This window comes from Ursus maritimus, unplaced genomic scaffold, assembly GCF_017311325.1.
Source record: "Ursus maritimus isolate PB19 unplaced genomic scaffold, ASM1731132v1 scaffold_7, whole genome shotgun sequence".
NCBI classification, from domain to species: Eukaryota; Metazoa; Chordata; class Mammalia; order Carnivora; family Ursidae; genus Ursus; species Ursus maritimus.
Window position 1 is genome coordinate 1,207,537 of NW_024426885.1, and position 15,857 is coordinate 1,223,393.

Below are 15,857 nucleotides of genomic sequence, written 5' to 3' on the forward strand. Positions count from 1 at the left end.
TCCCCCTCTCTGAACCGGCTGTCTGGACGTCTCTCGTTTTTGCATCGGCGGTCATTCTCTTACTGATTTGCAGGAATTCTTTATACAGTCTGGTTACGAGTCCTGGCCGGACGTGTGTCCTTGCCAGTAGTTCTGTTGCGTTTGACTTCTCATTCCCTTCATAGCGTCTTTTGAAGAGCAGACATTCTTCATTTGGATGAAGCAGTGTATTGATTTCTTTACAGCGAACATTCCTGGCATCACATCTGAGAAATCTTTGCCTTTCTTCAGGTTGCAAAATGTGTTTTCTTCCAGGAATTGTTTCGTGTGCATGTTTGCGACCCCCTAGAATTAGTTGTCGGCGACAGCGTGAGGCTCAGGCCACAGTTGGTATTTTTCCTCAAGGACACTCATTGCTTGAAGCCCACGTTGCCGCCTCTGGACCTGGCCCGGGGTGAGCCCATCCTCCTGCAGGCCCAGCGGCCGGCCGCAGGGGCACGGGGTGTGGGGTGGACCTGGGGCCCCAGGGCCCTCTCTCTCCATCAGTTTAAACAACAGCACGGTGTAAACAGAAGCGTCCGAGTGTAGCGGGTGCCGCGACCGGCTCTTCTCCTCGAGGTGGATCAGGGGGGCAGGGACCTTGTGTCCAGTGTCCTCTCCAGGTGCCTGGACATGCGGGAGATGGCCTGCGTCTCCTTGGGGTCCGCTGCGGCCTGGCTCTGGCAGGTGTGGGCGGCGACGTGCATGGAGGCGAAGGGCAGATCGTCACCTCCCAAGGAGGCTCCGCGGGACCAGGGATCCCCTCCTTCGCGACTGTCAGCGTGAGAGCGTGGGCACCAGGCTGGCCGGCCGGCTCCCCGAGGGGAGGCCGTGACCACAGGTTCAGGGTCTGTGTGTGTGGTGCCCTGAGGCTGCTGTGGCATCTGGGGAACCCGCAGCCGCCCACGTGATGGTGTGCACCTGGCCCCAGGCCTGGGGTGCCCACGTGGCTGCTGGGTCCAGGTGAGGAATGCAAAGGGTAGGGCCTTGCTGCTGGGTGCGGTGTCCGGCCTGCACGGGCCCCTGCGTGTCTCCTGCTTCCTTCAGCGACAGGGTCCCTGGGGGAGGGGTTGGGAAGCAGACCCCCACAGCTGCCCCCAGGGACTGGCCAGCTGGGGTCCCAGCTGCCTTAGAGGGGCCTGTGCACACGGCCTCCGCTGCAGGCCCTGGAGGGGCGGGGCCCCAGCCGCGGAGATCCTTCATTGATCCGGCTGTTGCCTTAATCATTTGTGAAGGTTCCCGGTGCTGTCTGAGGATGTCATCGTCAAACAGCCGCACACAGTTCCAGATGCTGTCGCCGGGCAGGACCCAGGGTGAACGGGGGCGGTCGGGGGAGCTGTCGCTGAAGGTGGTACAGGCCGGGCCGAGGCTTTTCCTGTAAGCAGACGGGGGCGGTCTCCCCTGGAGTCCGGCCTGGGGATGGGAGCGCGCCAGCACCCCCTTGCTTCTGGCCTCCAGTCACTCAGGTCCGCAGGCACATTCCTGGGTGCGAGAATAGGGACTGTTCCGGAACCTAAGCCCCCCAGAGGCCTCAGTACTGTCTCTGGGCTGGCGCCAAATCCTAGCCGTGGCTGTTCCTCGGAAGGGATAGCCTGAGCCTGCTTCTCAGGGGGACCCTTGGACCGGGCACCGAGCTGGTGTCCCACGGCTGGGGCACTCGGACAAGCGGGCACGGCAGGACGGTGTGTGCTCGGAGGGGCCGGTGCAGGCTTCCCAGAGAAGGGCCTGAGGGCTGAGCGGGTGGCCAGGAGGGAGTGGGGCGCAGAAGTGTCCCAGGCAGAAGGAAGGGCAGGCTCTGAGGCTCAGGTCTTTGGTTTGGGGTGCTGATTCCCCACGGTCCCTTCTCCTGTGTCACGAGGGGCCCGTGGTCCTTCACCTGGAGTCCACCAAGACACCCCAGCTGTTTCCTCCCCTGGAAGGGGAGCATCTCTTGCCCAGTGGCTTTGAGAACTGGCAGGGGTCAGGACCTGGAGGGCTGGGCAGTGTCCAGCTTGTGGTGCAAGCCGCTTGTGCGAGCCGGTGGCCTAGGAGGGCAGGTGGTGGCCAGCAGGTCAGGGCCTCGTGGTGTCTTTGAGGTGACCGTCTGGCGACCACTTACACAGGGGGCTGGCCCGTGTGTCCTGAGGAGGCAGGGAGGGGACCCGTGCCGGTGGTGAGGCCCGGGCAGGGACCTCCAGAGGCCACGCAACCTCCACTGGTCTGGCAGATTTTCGTTGGGAGTTTTCTGGGTCATAGGTTGTGTGACAAAGTGTCATCAACCTCTGAGTGAATTTCAGCAACTTGTGACATGTGATTTATGACTGCAGCTTTACAAATAAACCTGCACTTCTGGTCTGGAACTCACCTGAAGACGCTCGGAGGGCCTCTCCCGGGTGACGGGGAGGCAGGTGGGAAGGGACTTGTCCTGTGGCCACAGGCCGGTCACCTTCCACACGGGGCCCCCACGCGGGCCCCGACGGCGTGAGGACCGGGGCCAGGGGCGTCAGGGCAGGCTGGACTCCCCGCCCCCACCCCACGGCGCGGGCCTGTGTCACCAGCAAGCACGGCGTGACTCAGCCCTGCAGCAGCTCTATTTTTACTCCCGGGCTCACCTTCTCTCTTGCTCTCCTCGCTGGGGGCGCCGGCTGAGGAAAAGGCTGCGTTTCGAGCCCGGACGCTCACGGGGACGCACAGCTCCCCTCAGACCTTGCTGTCGGCCGCGCTCCTCGGCCCGCTGAGGGCGAGCGCTGAGCTCCCATCAGCGGTGTTCAGATATTAATACTGTGTTTGGATTCTGGGGCTTTCACACAAGAGCCACCTGTTGGCCTTGTCCGCCACCTTGTCCAGCGTGAGGCCAACGTCGTGCTCTGGGGGCGACCCCTCCCCCGCTCCCTCCAGCCACTCGGGTCCCAGTGGCCTGGCCAGAGGGTCAGGTCGGGTTGGGTCTCGGGGAAACTAGAATGATTTGCGTGAGTCCCACTGGAATGCGGCTGTGGGAGTATTGACGGCACTCCTGGAAAAGCTCCTGCCTTTTCCCCGGCGATGGTCTTGCTCCTAGGGAAGCCCGGCGGTGGCCAGGAACCTCAGAGAACGTGCGGGAGCCCCCGCGGGGAGTTCTGTCTGGGCGCGGGACTTCACACTAAGACACATGGAGAAAATGGTGCCAGGACCGTCGGGCTTGTGGGTGACCCTAGAGCACCCAGCAGCCCTCGCGCAGGACCCGGCACCCGATCCTGCACGTGGTTGGAGAGAATGAAGGCCTCCCTCCGCTGGTGGCCGGTCGGCGTCGGGATGACCTAGTTCCACAGCAATGCCGTGCTTTGCGATTGCCAGCTCGGCAGCATAAGAGCCTTCCTTGAAGAACAAATATCCTAGACCTTTGTGTCTTACATGTTCACCTGTGCCAGGGAGAGCCTGTGCCCGCTCCCACGTGGCAGGAGGGCTCTGGTGGGTGCTGAGCTCACAGCTGGCCGCCTCCTTGCGGGCACGGCTCCTTCCTGCGGCTCTTAGGTTCCTGACAAGGAGGCATAGAAACCGCAGGACCGTGGGGGCCAAATTACCTTCTCCTTTTACCTGTGGCATCGGAGGTGTCTCGTGGGGGAAAGCGTGTGCACGGCGTCACGCGGCAACATGAATCACCTGTAAGAATGCAGCAGACTGGTGTCAGTCAACCAGAATCCCGGTGCCCCCAGCTCACCACCTCCTCTCTGGGCCTAAACCTCACGAGAAGTAGCAGCCCCTTACCCCTCTTCCTGCTTTATTTTCCTCCCAGGCACCAGGCACCATATTTGTATGCTGGCTTGGAGTCTGTGTCCCCGCAGTAGAGTGTCCACTCTGGGAGGACCCCTCCCTGCCCTCCTCCAGGGTCCAGGACAGGCCTGGCCTGAGGTTCCTGCAGTGGCGTCCGACCTGGGCTCACTCAGCGGGGCCCAGCCTCCCGTGCGGATCTGTGGCCAGAGCCCTCAGTCAGACGGTGCCAAGGCCCAGGCCTGAATGACCCAAGAGAAGCAGAGCCCCCTCTGCAAGATGGGGGTGCCTGAGGGCCCCCAGGAGCCACGTGCAGGACAGCAGGGCCCTGTGAGGCTGCAGGTCCGCCCAGGAGAGATGGACGGACGGAGGACAAGAGGAAGGAGACTTGCAGGATCCGGGGCGGTGACCTTATATCTGTGGGGAGCACAGGACGTGCATGTTGGACGGCAGCTTGGCCTCCAGGCTTGCGCTCAAGCCCACGAGGAGCTGGGCCCGAGGCCTTGTGCCTAACTTGTGTCAGCAGGCCCCTGGACTCATGCCCTCTGGGGCTGCGGTGCCCCCACCCAGGGTGCGAACCAGCCTTACCCTCGGCTCCACCCACCTGGTGGCCCCAGCCCCTCTCTGGGTTGAGTGCACGTGGCCGCTGACAGTTGAGGGGTGCTGCCCAGCAGCGGCTCTGACTTTGGTGCGGCAGCCGGAGATCTGGGAGGAGAGTCCAGTCCGCAAGCATTAAATCTGAGAGTTGAGAGGAAAGTCCGGATGCCCACCCCCCTGCCTGGGGCCCCATCCCGTGTGCCCCCGCCCCATGCTGTGCTCCTGGCCCTCCAGGTGGCTGGCACGCTTTTCCTGTTGGTGAGACCCGCCCAGGCTCAGTGTTTGGGGGAACTTGACAACTTTATCGACATGGATTCTGCTGGACTCCGGGTTTCTGGATGATGCGGTGTGTGCGTCAGCTTTGGGCACGTCTGCCGAATCACAGCGCGCCGCTCTGCCGCCTGGGTCCACGGCGACCCGGACAAGCCCTTCGCCCGGCCTCTGAATGCCTGAATGAAGGTCAGCACTGCCTTAGGAGGCGACAGGGGGCTGCCGGTGGCAGGACGCTGGCCAGGTGCTGGGCAGGGGGGCAGTTGGAGGACGTTCTGGCCCTGCCCAGAGTCGGTCCAGAGCCTCGTGGGGAGGACAGGACCCAGAGCAGCAGCTGGCCTCCAGTTCCACCCGGAGGGTCTCCGGAGCAGGTGCGAGCTGCTGTGGAGTGACTGGGGCCTGGGCACCAGTGTGCAGTAGTGGGCCCGTGGGGTGCCCCAAGGAGCCCCCAGTCACAAGAACAGAGGGACTCTGGTTACTGGGTGGGGCTTGAGGCTCTGGGCCAGCTGCTCCTCAAAGCAGGGTCATGGTGTGTGTCCCAGCAGCCTTGCTCACAGCTTCTGGTCACCATGGGACGCACGCCCTGCCCAGCCCTGGGCCTGCCGGGGCTCCTCCCGGCTCACTGCTCTCACAATACCCAGCAGCTACATTTGGGGTTCCCGTCCCACCCATGTCTCCCCTGTGAAGCTCCCATGGCCGATTCAGTGCCTTGTCTGCCGTCTAGGAATCCCGTCATGTGCCCCCTCCTGGCCCTGGGGTCTCAGGAAGTGGGGATGGTTGTGCTCAAAGCCACAAGTGCCATGCAGTGGGGTACACGCCCTCCCTTCCCTTCCCTGGAAGCAGGGCCAGGAGAGGCCACAGGGCCGACCAGTGTGGACCCCGGCTGCAGCTCCCTGCTTCCATGCCCAGCCAACCTCCGAAGGCCTCTTCCCCCCGGATTCTCCGTGATAACCTCGCCTTCCTGGCTGTGAAAGTGAACTGAGAGGCACGGTGTGGATTTCCTCTGCTCCTGACCTGCTGTTTAACAGCAGAACCTCTGTTCTCATCCTCTTTCTCTCCTGGAAGGACCTGAGGTGCAGGACTTGTGTCTTTCTCTACACTTGGTGATTGCCTTGGCTACTCCCCCTGCTAACTCGCAGCCCCGGGGGTGGCCCTGCTTGGCTGGCCCCGCACTGTGCTGGCGTCTGTGGGGAGGGTGCCTAACCCTGGCGCCCTACCGTCCGCTCTGGGCAGCCTCTCCCCGCGCCACATGCTGGCCGCGCACACAGATGCCCTCTGCAGGGTCCACGCACCATTCTCCAGTGGGCGTGCCATGGCCCTTGTCTGCCCCTCCCCGTGGGAACAGCCCAGGCTGCACCGACTGCAGGCTCGTGGGCGTCTGGGGGCCCCGTGCCTCTCACAAGCGCCCGGGGCACATGTCCGAAAACGGAGCCAGGCTCGCCAGGTGCTGCAAAGCCTAAAGGGAAAGAATGAGAGCCTTGGGCCATGTAGCAGCCCTGCTATGGTGGAGAGGGCTCTGACCTGGGGGGGGAGGCGCGCAGGCTTGATGGGAGCAGACCTGGGGATGGAGACCTAGGGGGCACAGACGTGGGGGTCACAGACCTGGGGGGTATAGACTCAGGAGGGGTGCAGACCTGGGGATGGAGACCTGGGGGGCACAGAAGTGGGGGGGCACAGACCCGGGGGGGCAGACCTGGGGCAGGCGCAGACCTGGGGCATAGCGCCAGCTGGCGGCCTGAGAGTCGACTGGGAGAGCCGAGCCCTGGGGGGCGGGCAGGTGTGGAAAGCAAGGCTGGCCCAAGCTGCCTGGGGCACTGAGATGCCCACGGGAAGGAAGCCAGTGGAGTGGGCCTGACACCAGGTTCAGAGCGAAGCGGAGTCCTGGAGAGCGCGTCCAAACTGCTCTCGCTCACAGATTACTATCCCCCCGGGCACCGCGTGTGCACGGCGTGCGTGTGTGCATGGCCTGTGTGCGTGGCGGGGAGCATCTTTCTTGAGCTGTGACAGTTAGCAAAGCTGCAATTTCCAACGACCCCTTTCTCTTGGAGGGGCTTATGTCTGGAGGAAGTGAATAGAAATCAGCGTTCGGGTGGTTTCACCAGGCCTGGGGACGCCCTTTGGAAAGTCCCTATTATTCACCCTGGGGCCGCGGCAGGCTTCTGTTTTAGCTCACCCTTTGAACCCCACAGGAGACTCACCAGGGGGGCGGGGGCTGTTACCCAGGCTCCAGGACCCCTATGTGCAGGGCTTCATGCATTGGGGGCAGCTCAGGATGGGTGTCTGGGTGCCTGGGACTGAAGAGGGCTGCTCTGGGCGCCATTTGCTCCATTCCTGCCCCATCCTGTGTGTGGTCTGTTGTCAGGGTGGCCTCGCCTGGCCTCACAAGGAGCCCAGGAAGAGGGACGGCATGGTCCCCAGGACCCACCTCTGCCTTGGCTCAGGCTGTCCCTGCTTTATACACGAGCCTGAGTTGAGCCTCCAGCCAGCACCAGGACCCACTTCCAGGCTGTAGGGGGGCTCCCTGCAGTGGTGGGGGCGGCCCCTGGGCCGCTGCTCCTGCTGGGAGCTTGTGGAGGGTACTGGGCCTTTCTGCCACCTCACCTGGCATCCCTCTGTTTTTTCTGCAGTGAACTTCGACCACTTTCAGATCCTTCGGGCCATTGGAAAGGGCAGCTTCGGCAAGGTAAGGTGGACCCAGCAAGGAGGCCATGGCAGGATCGTCCCCACGGCCCACCAGCTCTGGGGAGGCCAGCCCCACCCGTGTCTGTCAGTGGAGGATGTGGACAAGCCGGTGATGTGGGTGGGAGTCAGAGTGGGCTGTCAGCCTTGCTCAGGAGCACTAGGGTCTTTAATCCAGGTCTTCGGGGGTCCCTGACTCGGCTGGGAGCTGAGGGTGCAGATGACACAGCTGCTGGGCTTTGCGGGACCAAGACCCTGACACTGACTCACTCGAGATTCTGACGCCCGCTCTGCGGTAGAGCCGCTTTCCTTAGAGACAGGAGCCTACTCAAGGCCACAAAGGAAGGGTCTTAGAAGCCCCTGCAGTGGGGGGAGGGGGTTGGCAGTGGATATTCAGTGTCCGGGAGCTGCTGTGACCCTCGGAGGCCAGGCTGCTCCTGCAGGGGTGCAGGGACGAGGGTGCAGCTGAGCCTGCGTCCTCATCAGGGGCAGCCTCGCCGCTCAAGGCCTCTAAATAGGCCGGCTCTGAAACTATCTCCCCGCTCTTTTGTTCTCTGTTGTCCACATCTAACTTCCTGATTGCTGCCTTGTACTGTCTGGAGATTGGGGGTAATTATAACTCAAAGAGGCTTAACGAGCACTCTGAGAAGGTTAAAATTAGCTCTTGGGGACTTGGCCTTGACGGGCCTGTGGTAGATGCATCACTTCTCAATGGAGAGTTTCTCTTGAGCAGAGAAGGAGGCTTGGCAGGTGGGGCCTTCGCCCCCTCTCCATACAGCTGTCTGGACGCTGTGTCTTAGGTTCCCCGAGGCCTGGGGAAATTATAAACCAGAGCAATTAGCTCCTTTGCAGGAACTCATTCAAACACTCTTTTGTTAAGGAGAGTATTTTTAAGATCGGCTGGTTGGGCTGCCCTCTGCCCTCCCTGCTTCTCCCAACTGACTGCAAATTCTGTCTGCTAGGGTCACAGAGAGCATGGGGAAGGTCGAGGGGGAGACAGGGTGGGGCTTAGGGTTAGGGTCAGGCATTGGAGGGCACCAGCTCTGACCAGGTTTCAGGAGGAGTGCTTGTATGGGGAGACATGGAGGTCATCCAGACACTGGCAGCAGGCGGAGGAGCAGTGTTGGGGCTGACCTGGGGCAGCCACTTCTCTGTCCCCTGCCTCCTCTCCATCCCCATCGTCCCCCTCATGCCCCTCATGCACTCCTGGGCAGCACCCCCCCCCCCACCGCTGCAGTGTCTGCAGAACCCCGGGATTCTGGCTCCTTTGACCAGTTCTTAGCTTTAAAAAGCCAGCTGGCCACAGGGTCCGGAAACGGAGCTCTGCAGAGTGGTGGCGTGACGGTGAGGTCCTGCTGAGATTTTGTCTTCAGAGGCAGGCTGGCTCGTAACTGGCTCCCTAATGAGGCTGCCTAATTAGGCCTGCGGGGTCTCTGGGCTGCAGTTGCGGGGTGCCCTGTGCTGGATGGGTTTCTGGAATGTGGAGAAGCCAAGGGCCTGTCACAGACCTGGGCTCTGGTCCTTCCAGCTGCTCTCAGTGGCTAGGGCAGTGACCCCACCAGAAGGAAGGAAGGATTTGGAAGCTCGCCCGCAGAAAGCCGGCTCCAGGTGTGTGTGTGTGTGGCCTTATGTGAGCTGCGTGCGTGCACAGGCTCAGCTCTGCCCGACAGCACGGTGAAGCCGGGCTCCGTAAGGACCACTTGGTCGAGTGCATGTAAGCATTCCGAGTTCGCTGATGCCCCCAGTTCATGAATGGAGGCAAAGCACGTGGTGTGTCCGACAGGACCATCTCTTCCCAGCAATGGCTGTTTACCCTGTGTCTGCTCCACCTTTGGGACGAGAGCTCCTTGACACCATTCACAACCTTGCTGTTTCTCCCCTTGGGTACAAAGACTGCTTATGGTTTTTGTTTTTTTCCAGTTTTTTAAAATTGTGATAAAATTACACATACGGCTGTAATCATCTGTGCGACCCCCACCTCCTTCGGTCTGCAGACCCCCTCGTCTGGTGGAACTGAGACTCTGGCCCCATTAAACAACACCCCGCCTCTCGCTCCCAAGTTCCTGATTCCCGAGAAGCACGTCCCAGGGCAGATGGCTTTGTTTTCCAAGGCAGAGTGGAAGCTGGTGGTGGAAGTCCACCGTCCAGGGGCTGAGAACACAGTCCCCGCGGGTTTGCTGGTGGAGGGGCCTTGTCCCCGTCTTCTGACCCGGCCAGGAGCTGCGGGGGTGGGGGCTGTCCTCAGTGCAGGAGGCCCCTCCCCGCTCCCCGAGACTGGGCTGGGGGCCGGGGTGGCCGGTTGTTCCCAAGTGAGCCCGGCAGTGGGCCTCACTCGCGGGTGACGAGCGTGGCAGCCCTTGGCGGGCGCTGTACGCCGGAGCCTGGGGCCTCGGGTCGCAGGTGGCAGCTGATCCAAGTGAGCCCTACAGGGTGACAGGCGGACGTTAGCGCACATCTCTGCGCCGGGAAGGGCTGGGCCGGCGGCGCCGCCCCGGGATCCCGCGGGGCCTCTCCCACCTGCCGGGGCGGGCCTCGGCCCGCACGCAGCCCTCTGATTGGCTGGGTGCGACCCAGTGGTCGCGCCCCGCACCAATCACGCGGGGTGCCGCACTCTGATTGGCCCGAGCGGGTCATGTGACCACGACCGGCGGCGGGCTGGCGGGGCGGGGCCCGTGGCGGCTGCCGGCGCGGAGCCGGGCCCCTCGGTGCCTCCAGGGTCGAGGGGCTGCGGCGCCTTGGGCAATCACACCGACTCCAGGGGCGGGGACTTGGGTCCGTGCCCTCTGCCGGGCGGCTGGGTGAGCGCCCTTCTCTGCTGCTTCTGCGGAGCTCTGGGCCCCCGTGCAAGGAGCGGCCCTGCTTCCCCAGCTCCTCTTTCCGGCGGCGGGCGCGAGGAGAGGCCAGGCCGGGCACACCGCCTTCCCCGGGGGGGAGACTGCGGGGTGTGCCCCCGAGCGTCCCCGGCCGCCGCCGGCCACCCTCTCCGCTTCCTGCTCCCCGCCCCTTCCCTGTCCCCCACCCCTCTCGGTCCCCAGCCCCCCTCCCGTCCCCAGCTGCCCCCTCTCTGTCCCCAGCCGCCCCTTTCCTGCCCCTCCCTGTCCCCAGCCGCCCCCTCTCTGTCCCCAGCCGCCCCTTCCCTGCCCCTCCCTGTCCCCAGGCGCCCCCTTTCTGTCCCCAGCCGCTCCTTCCCTGCCCCTCCCTGTCCCCAGGCGCCCCCTCCGTGTCCCCAGCCACCCCCTCGCCACCGGCCTCAGCTCTCAGCGCCCTTGTATGACCCATATTACTAACTAGTATGTTTACAGCCAGAACAGGAAACACTGCTTTGGAGAAGAATCCTTTACCCACCTGGAATTTAACACGGATTGGGCAAGCCCACGGGCCGCGCTTCCTGCCCTCAAGCCCCCCATGCTCTTCCAAGATGCTGGTGTCCTCATATTTATTTTTCCACTTGAAATTGTAAATAAGTGTTGTCAAGATCAAAACAAACAAATGAAATTTGGGTAGGAATTACATTTAAAGATTAAGGAGAAGTTGATAACTTACCCGAGTAGTACTTTTTTATTCAAATGTTACATTTTCATTTTAATCCTTTGCATTCTGTTGTGTTTATTATCTATTGTTCTTATAGTAATTACATGTTAAGTTGTTGTGCATATTATTTTTGTTATTGTGAATAGGAGATTTTATTTTCTAACTTTCCAGTTTATTGGGAAATGGTGATGTCGGTCACCCTCCCACCCCTGTTCCCCTACGACCCCACTGCCCTCTTCTTTCCTGCGACCACTGTGGCCACTGTGGCCCCAGGAGGTGGGTGGTCGGGGCTGTGGCTGATGCGCCTGGCCTGGGCTGGGGCAGCACTGTGGTGGGTGTGGCCAGTGGGTAAGGTCCTGGCTTTGCCAACCTGAATGTCCTCCATGCTGGAAGATACAGGCTCCGTGCTGCTGTCCGTGGGGCAAAGTCTGGGTCTCCGCTAGGGACGGGTCTGCAAAGCCTCCTCCAGTGGGCACCTGGTCAGGCCACTGGACTGTCAGGAAGCGAAGGTGAAGGCAATAGAAGGGCACAGCCCTTTAGGAAGCGAAGGCCTGTCTCCTGGGGGTGAGGTGTCCCCTGTGAGTCCAGAGTCCCCTGACGTGGGTGCGTTTTTCAGAGATGTGACTGGCTTTTGCACAGTGGGCACGACTGGGTGTTTGAGTAGGAATGTCCTGGCCCTTGTCCTGCACCCCAGCCCCTCTTGGCGCTCATGGCCCGGTCTTGACTCGGCAGGTTTCTGCTCTTCCCTGGCCAGGCCTCCTCCTGCCCACTGCCCTGCATGCCCTGGACCCCACGGCACCTCCTTCTCTCTGCACCTACACAAGGGCTGGGCTGGAGCTCACACGGGGGCTTCTGGGAGTGCCTAGTGCTGTCCGTTTATGGGTAGGTGGGCCTGGCCACCTTCTCTCCCCTCCCCATCCCGGACCTGTCAGGAGGCTGGGGGTTCTGAGTTAGGGTGCTTGCTGTGAAATCCGGCAGGGATGGAGGCTCTTGTCTAGCTGTGAGGCCTGAGGACCCTTTTCCCTTCCCCCAGGTTCGGCTCTCATAGGAGTGCTGGCTGAGCTGTTATCTGTGGAGGGGAGGAAGCATTTGGGCCAGCATGTCTTCTTTCTCTCCAGTTTTTTGGGAAAGAGCTAAGATAATCGGGCTACAGTGTGCCTTGGCCCCAGACCCCAACAGCCCTCCCTGTGACCACCAGATCCTCAGATGGACCTTGGAGATGAGGAGAGAGTGGCGAGGTGGGAGCTGGTGCGGGAAGTGCCGTGCTGGGGCTGAAGGCCTTGGTTCTCTCCTGGTGGTGAGGACGCCCAGCCATTGCCGTGGCAACACCCCAGAGGAGGTAAAGGACCCACCGCCCAGCGCCCAGCACAGTGCCGCAGTATCTGCAGTTAACAAAGGAGCCCTTCTGGGGTTTCACCCTCCGAATGGCAGAAACGCTGCTGCTGGGACAGGGATGGCGCAGCTGTGGCGAGGGCTCAGAGGTGTGTCCTGCCAGCTCCTGGACCAGGCTTGCAGCCCCTTCTCCTGAGGCGTCCAGACACCAGATCTGGACTCTGGATCTTAGGGACCCGGGCCTACGTGCTCTTGTTTCCGTCACATGCTTGGTTGTGGCCTGACTGCACTGGTCGATTTGGGGAACCTGGGAGGAAGCAATGCTGAAGGCAGGCTAGCGGCGGCCGCCAGAATTCACCGTGTCCAGCAGTGTTGGCAGGATCCCACAGCTGGCGGCCTGGCACTGGGCCCCCTTGGGCAGGGCAGCCTGTGGGCCCCGCACCCACCCAAGCCCTGGTTTTCCCACAAGGCTCCACCCTCATAGCCACACAAATGGTGCAAATGACCCTTGGCCTCATCCCATCCCAGGAAAGCCGGCGTCCATGCACACGTGTGCGCCAAACACATACACGAAGTGCCCAAATCAGCAAAACCCCAAACAGAGCCAAGCAAAGTAGAAAAGTATCCAAACTGATGAGAGCAGTTGAACTCTTGAATAGGCCAATGAACAGAAGAGATGTTTAAAAGAAAGTAGAACTCTGCCATTTAATATATCACAAGGTGTCATATGGTCTGTCCATTCCACCTCTGGGCGCGCCCCCAAGAACTGAAAGCAGGGCCTCGAATGGATGTTTGCACCCCCATGTTCACAGCAGCCTGATTCCCAGGAGTCAACAGCTGGAAGGCGCCCTGGTGTCTAGCATGGACGAAGGGATGAAGGGACACGTGTCTCTCTGCCCTGAGAGGAGGGACAGGCTGGCGCCTGCTCCCGCGTGGAGGAGCCCCGAGGGCCCTGAGCTCTGGCTGGGTCTGACCCGGCGTCTCCAGACAGGGCTGGAGAGGCCACGGTGCACTCACGCTCCAGGCTCTGAGCTCCCCACACTGTCAGGAGCTTGGTGTCAGCCCTGTCAGCAGAAGCCGGGCCGGCTCACAGCTCTTCATGGCCCCAGCACCCAGGGCCCCCTGTGCCGCTGCCCTTCCCTCTTGGCATGGCTCCACACAGCCCATGTTCAGATTTAAATTTCCTAAGTGATCTTACAAGCAGCTCCTACTTGGGGCACCCTGGTGGGAAGGGTTTGGCCAAAGGCCAGCCGTCAGATGAGGGCCCTGCCCAGCTGACCTGTGTCCCTCCCACCTCACAGAAGGGGCCCTGCTGGGCAGGGTGGGGTATGGGCTGAGGGCTGCGTGGTGGCTCTCAAGGGGTGAGGGCTGCTGAGGCCCAAACAGACCAAGCCCCAGGGAGGCAGAGGTTGTGGGGGGAGGGCACAAGGCGCTGGTCAGAGAACCAGAGGGACACCGCACATGCAGCAGTGGGGGGTCAGCGCCCAGCTAGAAGGGGCTGGGCGGGGCAGCAGGGAGGGCAGGGGTGAGGGCACAGCCCCTTCCTCTCCCTGTCCCAGGGAGCTCACTTGGTGGAGGGCCAAAACCGGCTGGGACCTTCAGGTGCCTGGCACTCTCCTGGCTGTCACTGTCTCCTTCAGACTTGCAGGCCCAAAGAGACCCGCCGTGGCGGCCTCCCCCGGGAACAGCATCTAACAGACCGTTCCCCACACGCTCCGAAGTGGGCCGAAGCAATGTGCGAACTTGCTGGGTTGGTCTCCGGGTCACCCAAGCTTTGCTTTCGTGCCTTAAAATAGCCATCCCCCCAGTGACTGCGGAGATGGATGCTCCCACTCACTTCCTCACTCTTGTCCCTGGTCAGCGCGTGAGCGGTCATTGTCTTGGCTGGGGCTGCTGGGACCTCAGCCAGAGAGGCGCACCTGGTTCCGGGCTGAGCGGCTCCGGCGCACCAGGTGGGTGGACGCCGAGGGTGAGCCCACAGCCCAGCAGCAGCAGCCCCCCGTGTGTATCCGAGTGAGAAGGAAGCTTGCCTCGCCAGGCCTGCTTGGTGCACGTGGCCGGTGGCTGGAGGCTGTTCTTCAGGCTTGGGAGACAGTGTGGGTGCCCTCGGCCCAGGGTGCTTCCCCTGGGGGCCCCGAGGGTTCCTCTCCAGTCAGTGTGTCTGGACTCCCGTCGCGTTGCCGCCTTGGGTGGGCGAAGGCAGTGCCGTTTCTCAGGGCAGTGAGCCCCAAGTTCCAGGCCTCCGCACGCACCAGCGCTGAGCTGGGCCCCGCGTCCCTCGCCGACCAGCCCGTCCTGTGGGCTCTGCCTCTTGGGGACGCAGGCCAGGCCCACGTGTGGGCTGCTGCTGAGGCCTCGGCTCAGGACCCACAGCCACATGGGTGTGGCCTCACATCTTCTTTCATTTATCGTTTTTGGAAAACTTCAAGCATAAATACAAGTGGGGAGGAGGAGAAAAATTCACCGCCCCACGCCCATTCCTAGCTCGATGGTCATCTCTTTCAGCCGCACGTTCAGGGGCCGCTGTTCAGCCGACCGCACACCCGGGGGAGCGAGGGGCTGTTCCCAGCCTTGTGCAGTTGCAGGCAGGCTGTATTTACGTGCGTGAGCTCTGCAGAGCTTTGCCAGTGTGTCCGTGGGTTCGGTCCTGGATGTGGAAGCGTGGGCTGGCGGGTAAATGCACGGTGAGTGGCTGGACGTGGCCCGCCCGGGGCGGCCACTGTTCCGTTCTCCACCACAGTGCCTGCTACACGGTGTGTCGCCAACGGTTGGATTTTCGCCAGGTTGACGAGAGAGAGACACAGCATCTCGGTGAGTGGTTACTTTGCCTTTTATGATAAGCAAGGTTGGGCATCTTTTCAGATGTTAGGAGGCCATTTGCGTATCCGTTGCCTGTTGTCCTGTTGGGTTGAGGTTCTCTTTTATTTTTAGAGGCTCATCCTATATCAGGGATACTAACGTTTTGTTTCTGATACAAATTGCAACTATTTTCCCACGGTCTCATCTGTCTTTCAAGTTTATGTGTTTTTTCCATGTAAAATATGTTTTATTTTTATATCTTGTTTACCAATCTTCCCGTTGTCGCCAGGGGTTCGCATCACAGGAATGTTGTCCTGTTTCAGGTCACAGAGCTCTTCGGGCGCGCTTCCACAGATCACGTCTACGTTTCAGCTGTCACGTTAACGCTCTTGCATCTGGGGTCTACCCGGCTTTGCAGTGTCATGAATGGATGAGACTGTATCTTTTTTATAGCTATTCAGTGATTCCAATATCACTTATTAAGAAGTCCATTTTCCCACAAATTTGAGAGGTCGCCGTTACGATATTCTGTACATCCTTACGCGGTGGGGCTGTTTCTGGACTCTTTCTCCATTTCCTTGGCCCCCGTCTGTCCTGCTCCAGGACCACTTACTGAGGAAGCTCTAGGGTCTGGTGGGCAAAGGCACAGCCTTGCTCTCCTTTGGAAGGTTTTTTTCTGCCTATTTTTGCTTGATTGTCTCCCGAAATGAATTGTATGACCAACTTGTCAGCTCCAGGAAAAAAACAAACGCAAACAGATCAAACGAAGAACGGAAAGCCTGGCGAAGCTTCCCTGGCGGTGTTTCCATTGTGCTGGTAAAGCCGCTGGGAAGGAGCCACGGCCTGGGGAGATGGCGGCTCTGGTCCCCGGGCCGGGCCGCCTTCCGCCCGCTCAGCCCACGCGC

General features: G+C 61.3%; 1 protein-coding gene and 1 long non-coding RNA gene across 4 annotated transcripts in view; both read left to right on the top strand.

Annotated features, from left to right (window-relative positions):
• STK32C (serine/threonine kinase 32C) overlaps positions 1-15,857 on the top strand; it is an 84,777-nt gene that overhangs the window by 46,607 nt on the left and 22,313 nt on the right. For all 3 annotated transcript variants that reach the window (XM_040624503.1, XM_008687126.2, XM_040624502.1), the window contains one exon: positions 7,239-7,294. In XM_040624503.1, the coding sequence (XP_040480437.1) occupies positions 7,239-7,294 (56 nt within the window). The remainder of the gene's footprint in view (positions 1-7,238; positions 7,295-15,857) is intronic.
• Positions 9,957-10,943, top strand: LOC121101276. The gene is made up of 2 exons (XR_005833248.1): positions 9,957-10,088; positions 10,593-10,943. It is a non-coding gene; the product is annotated as an uncharacterized LOC121101276 (long non-coding RNA).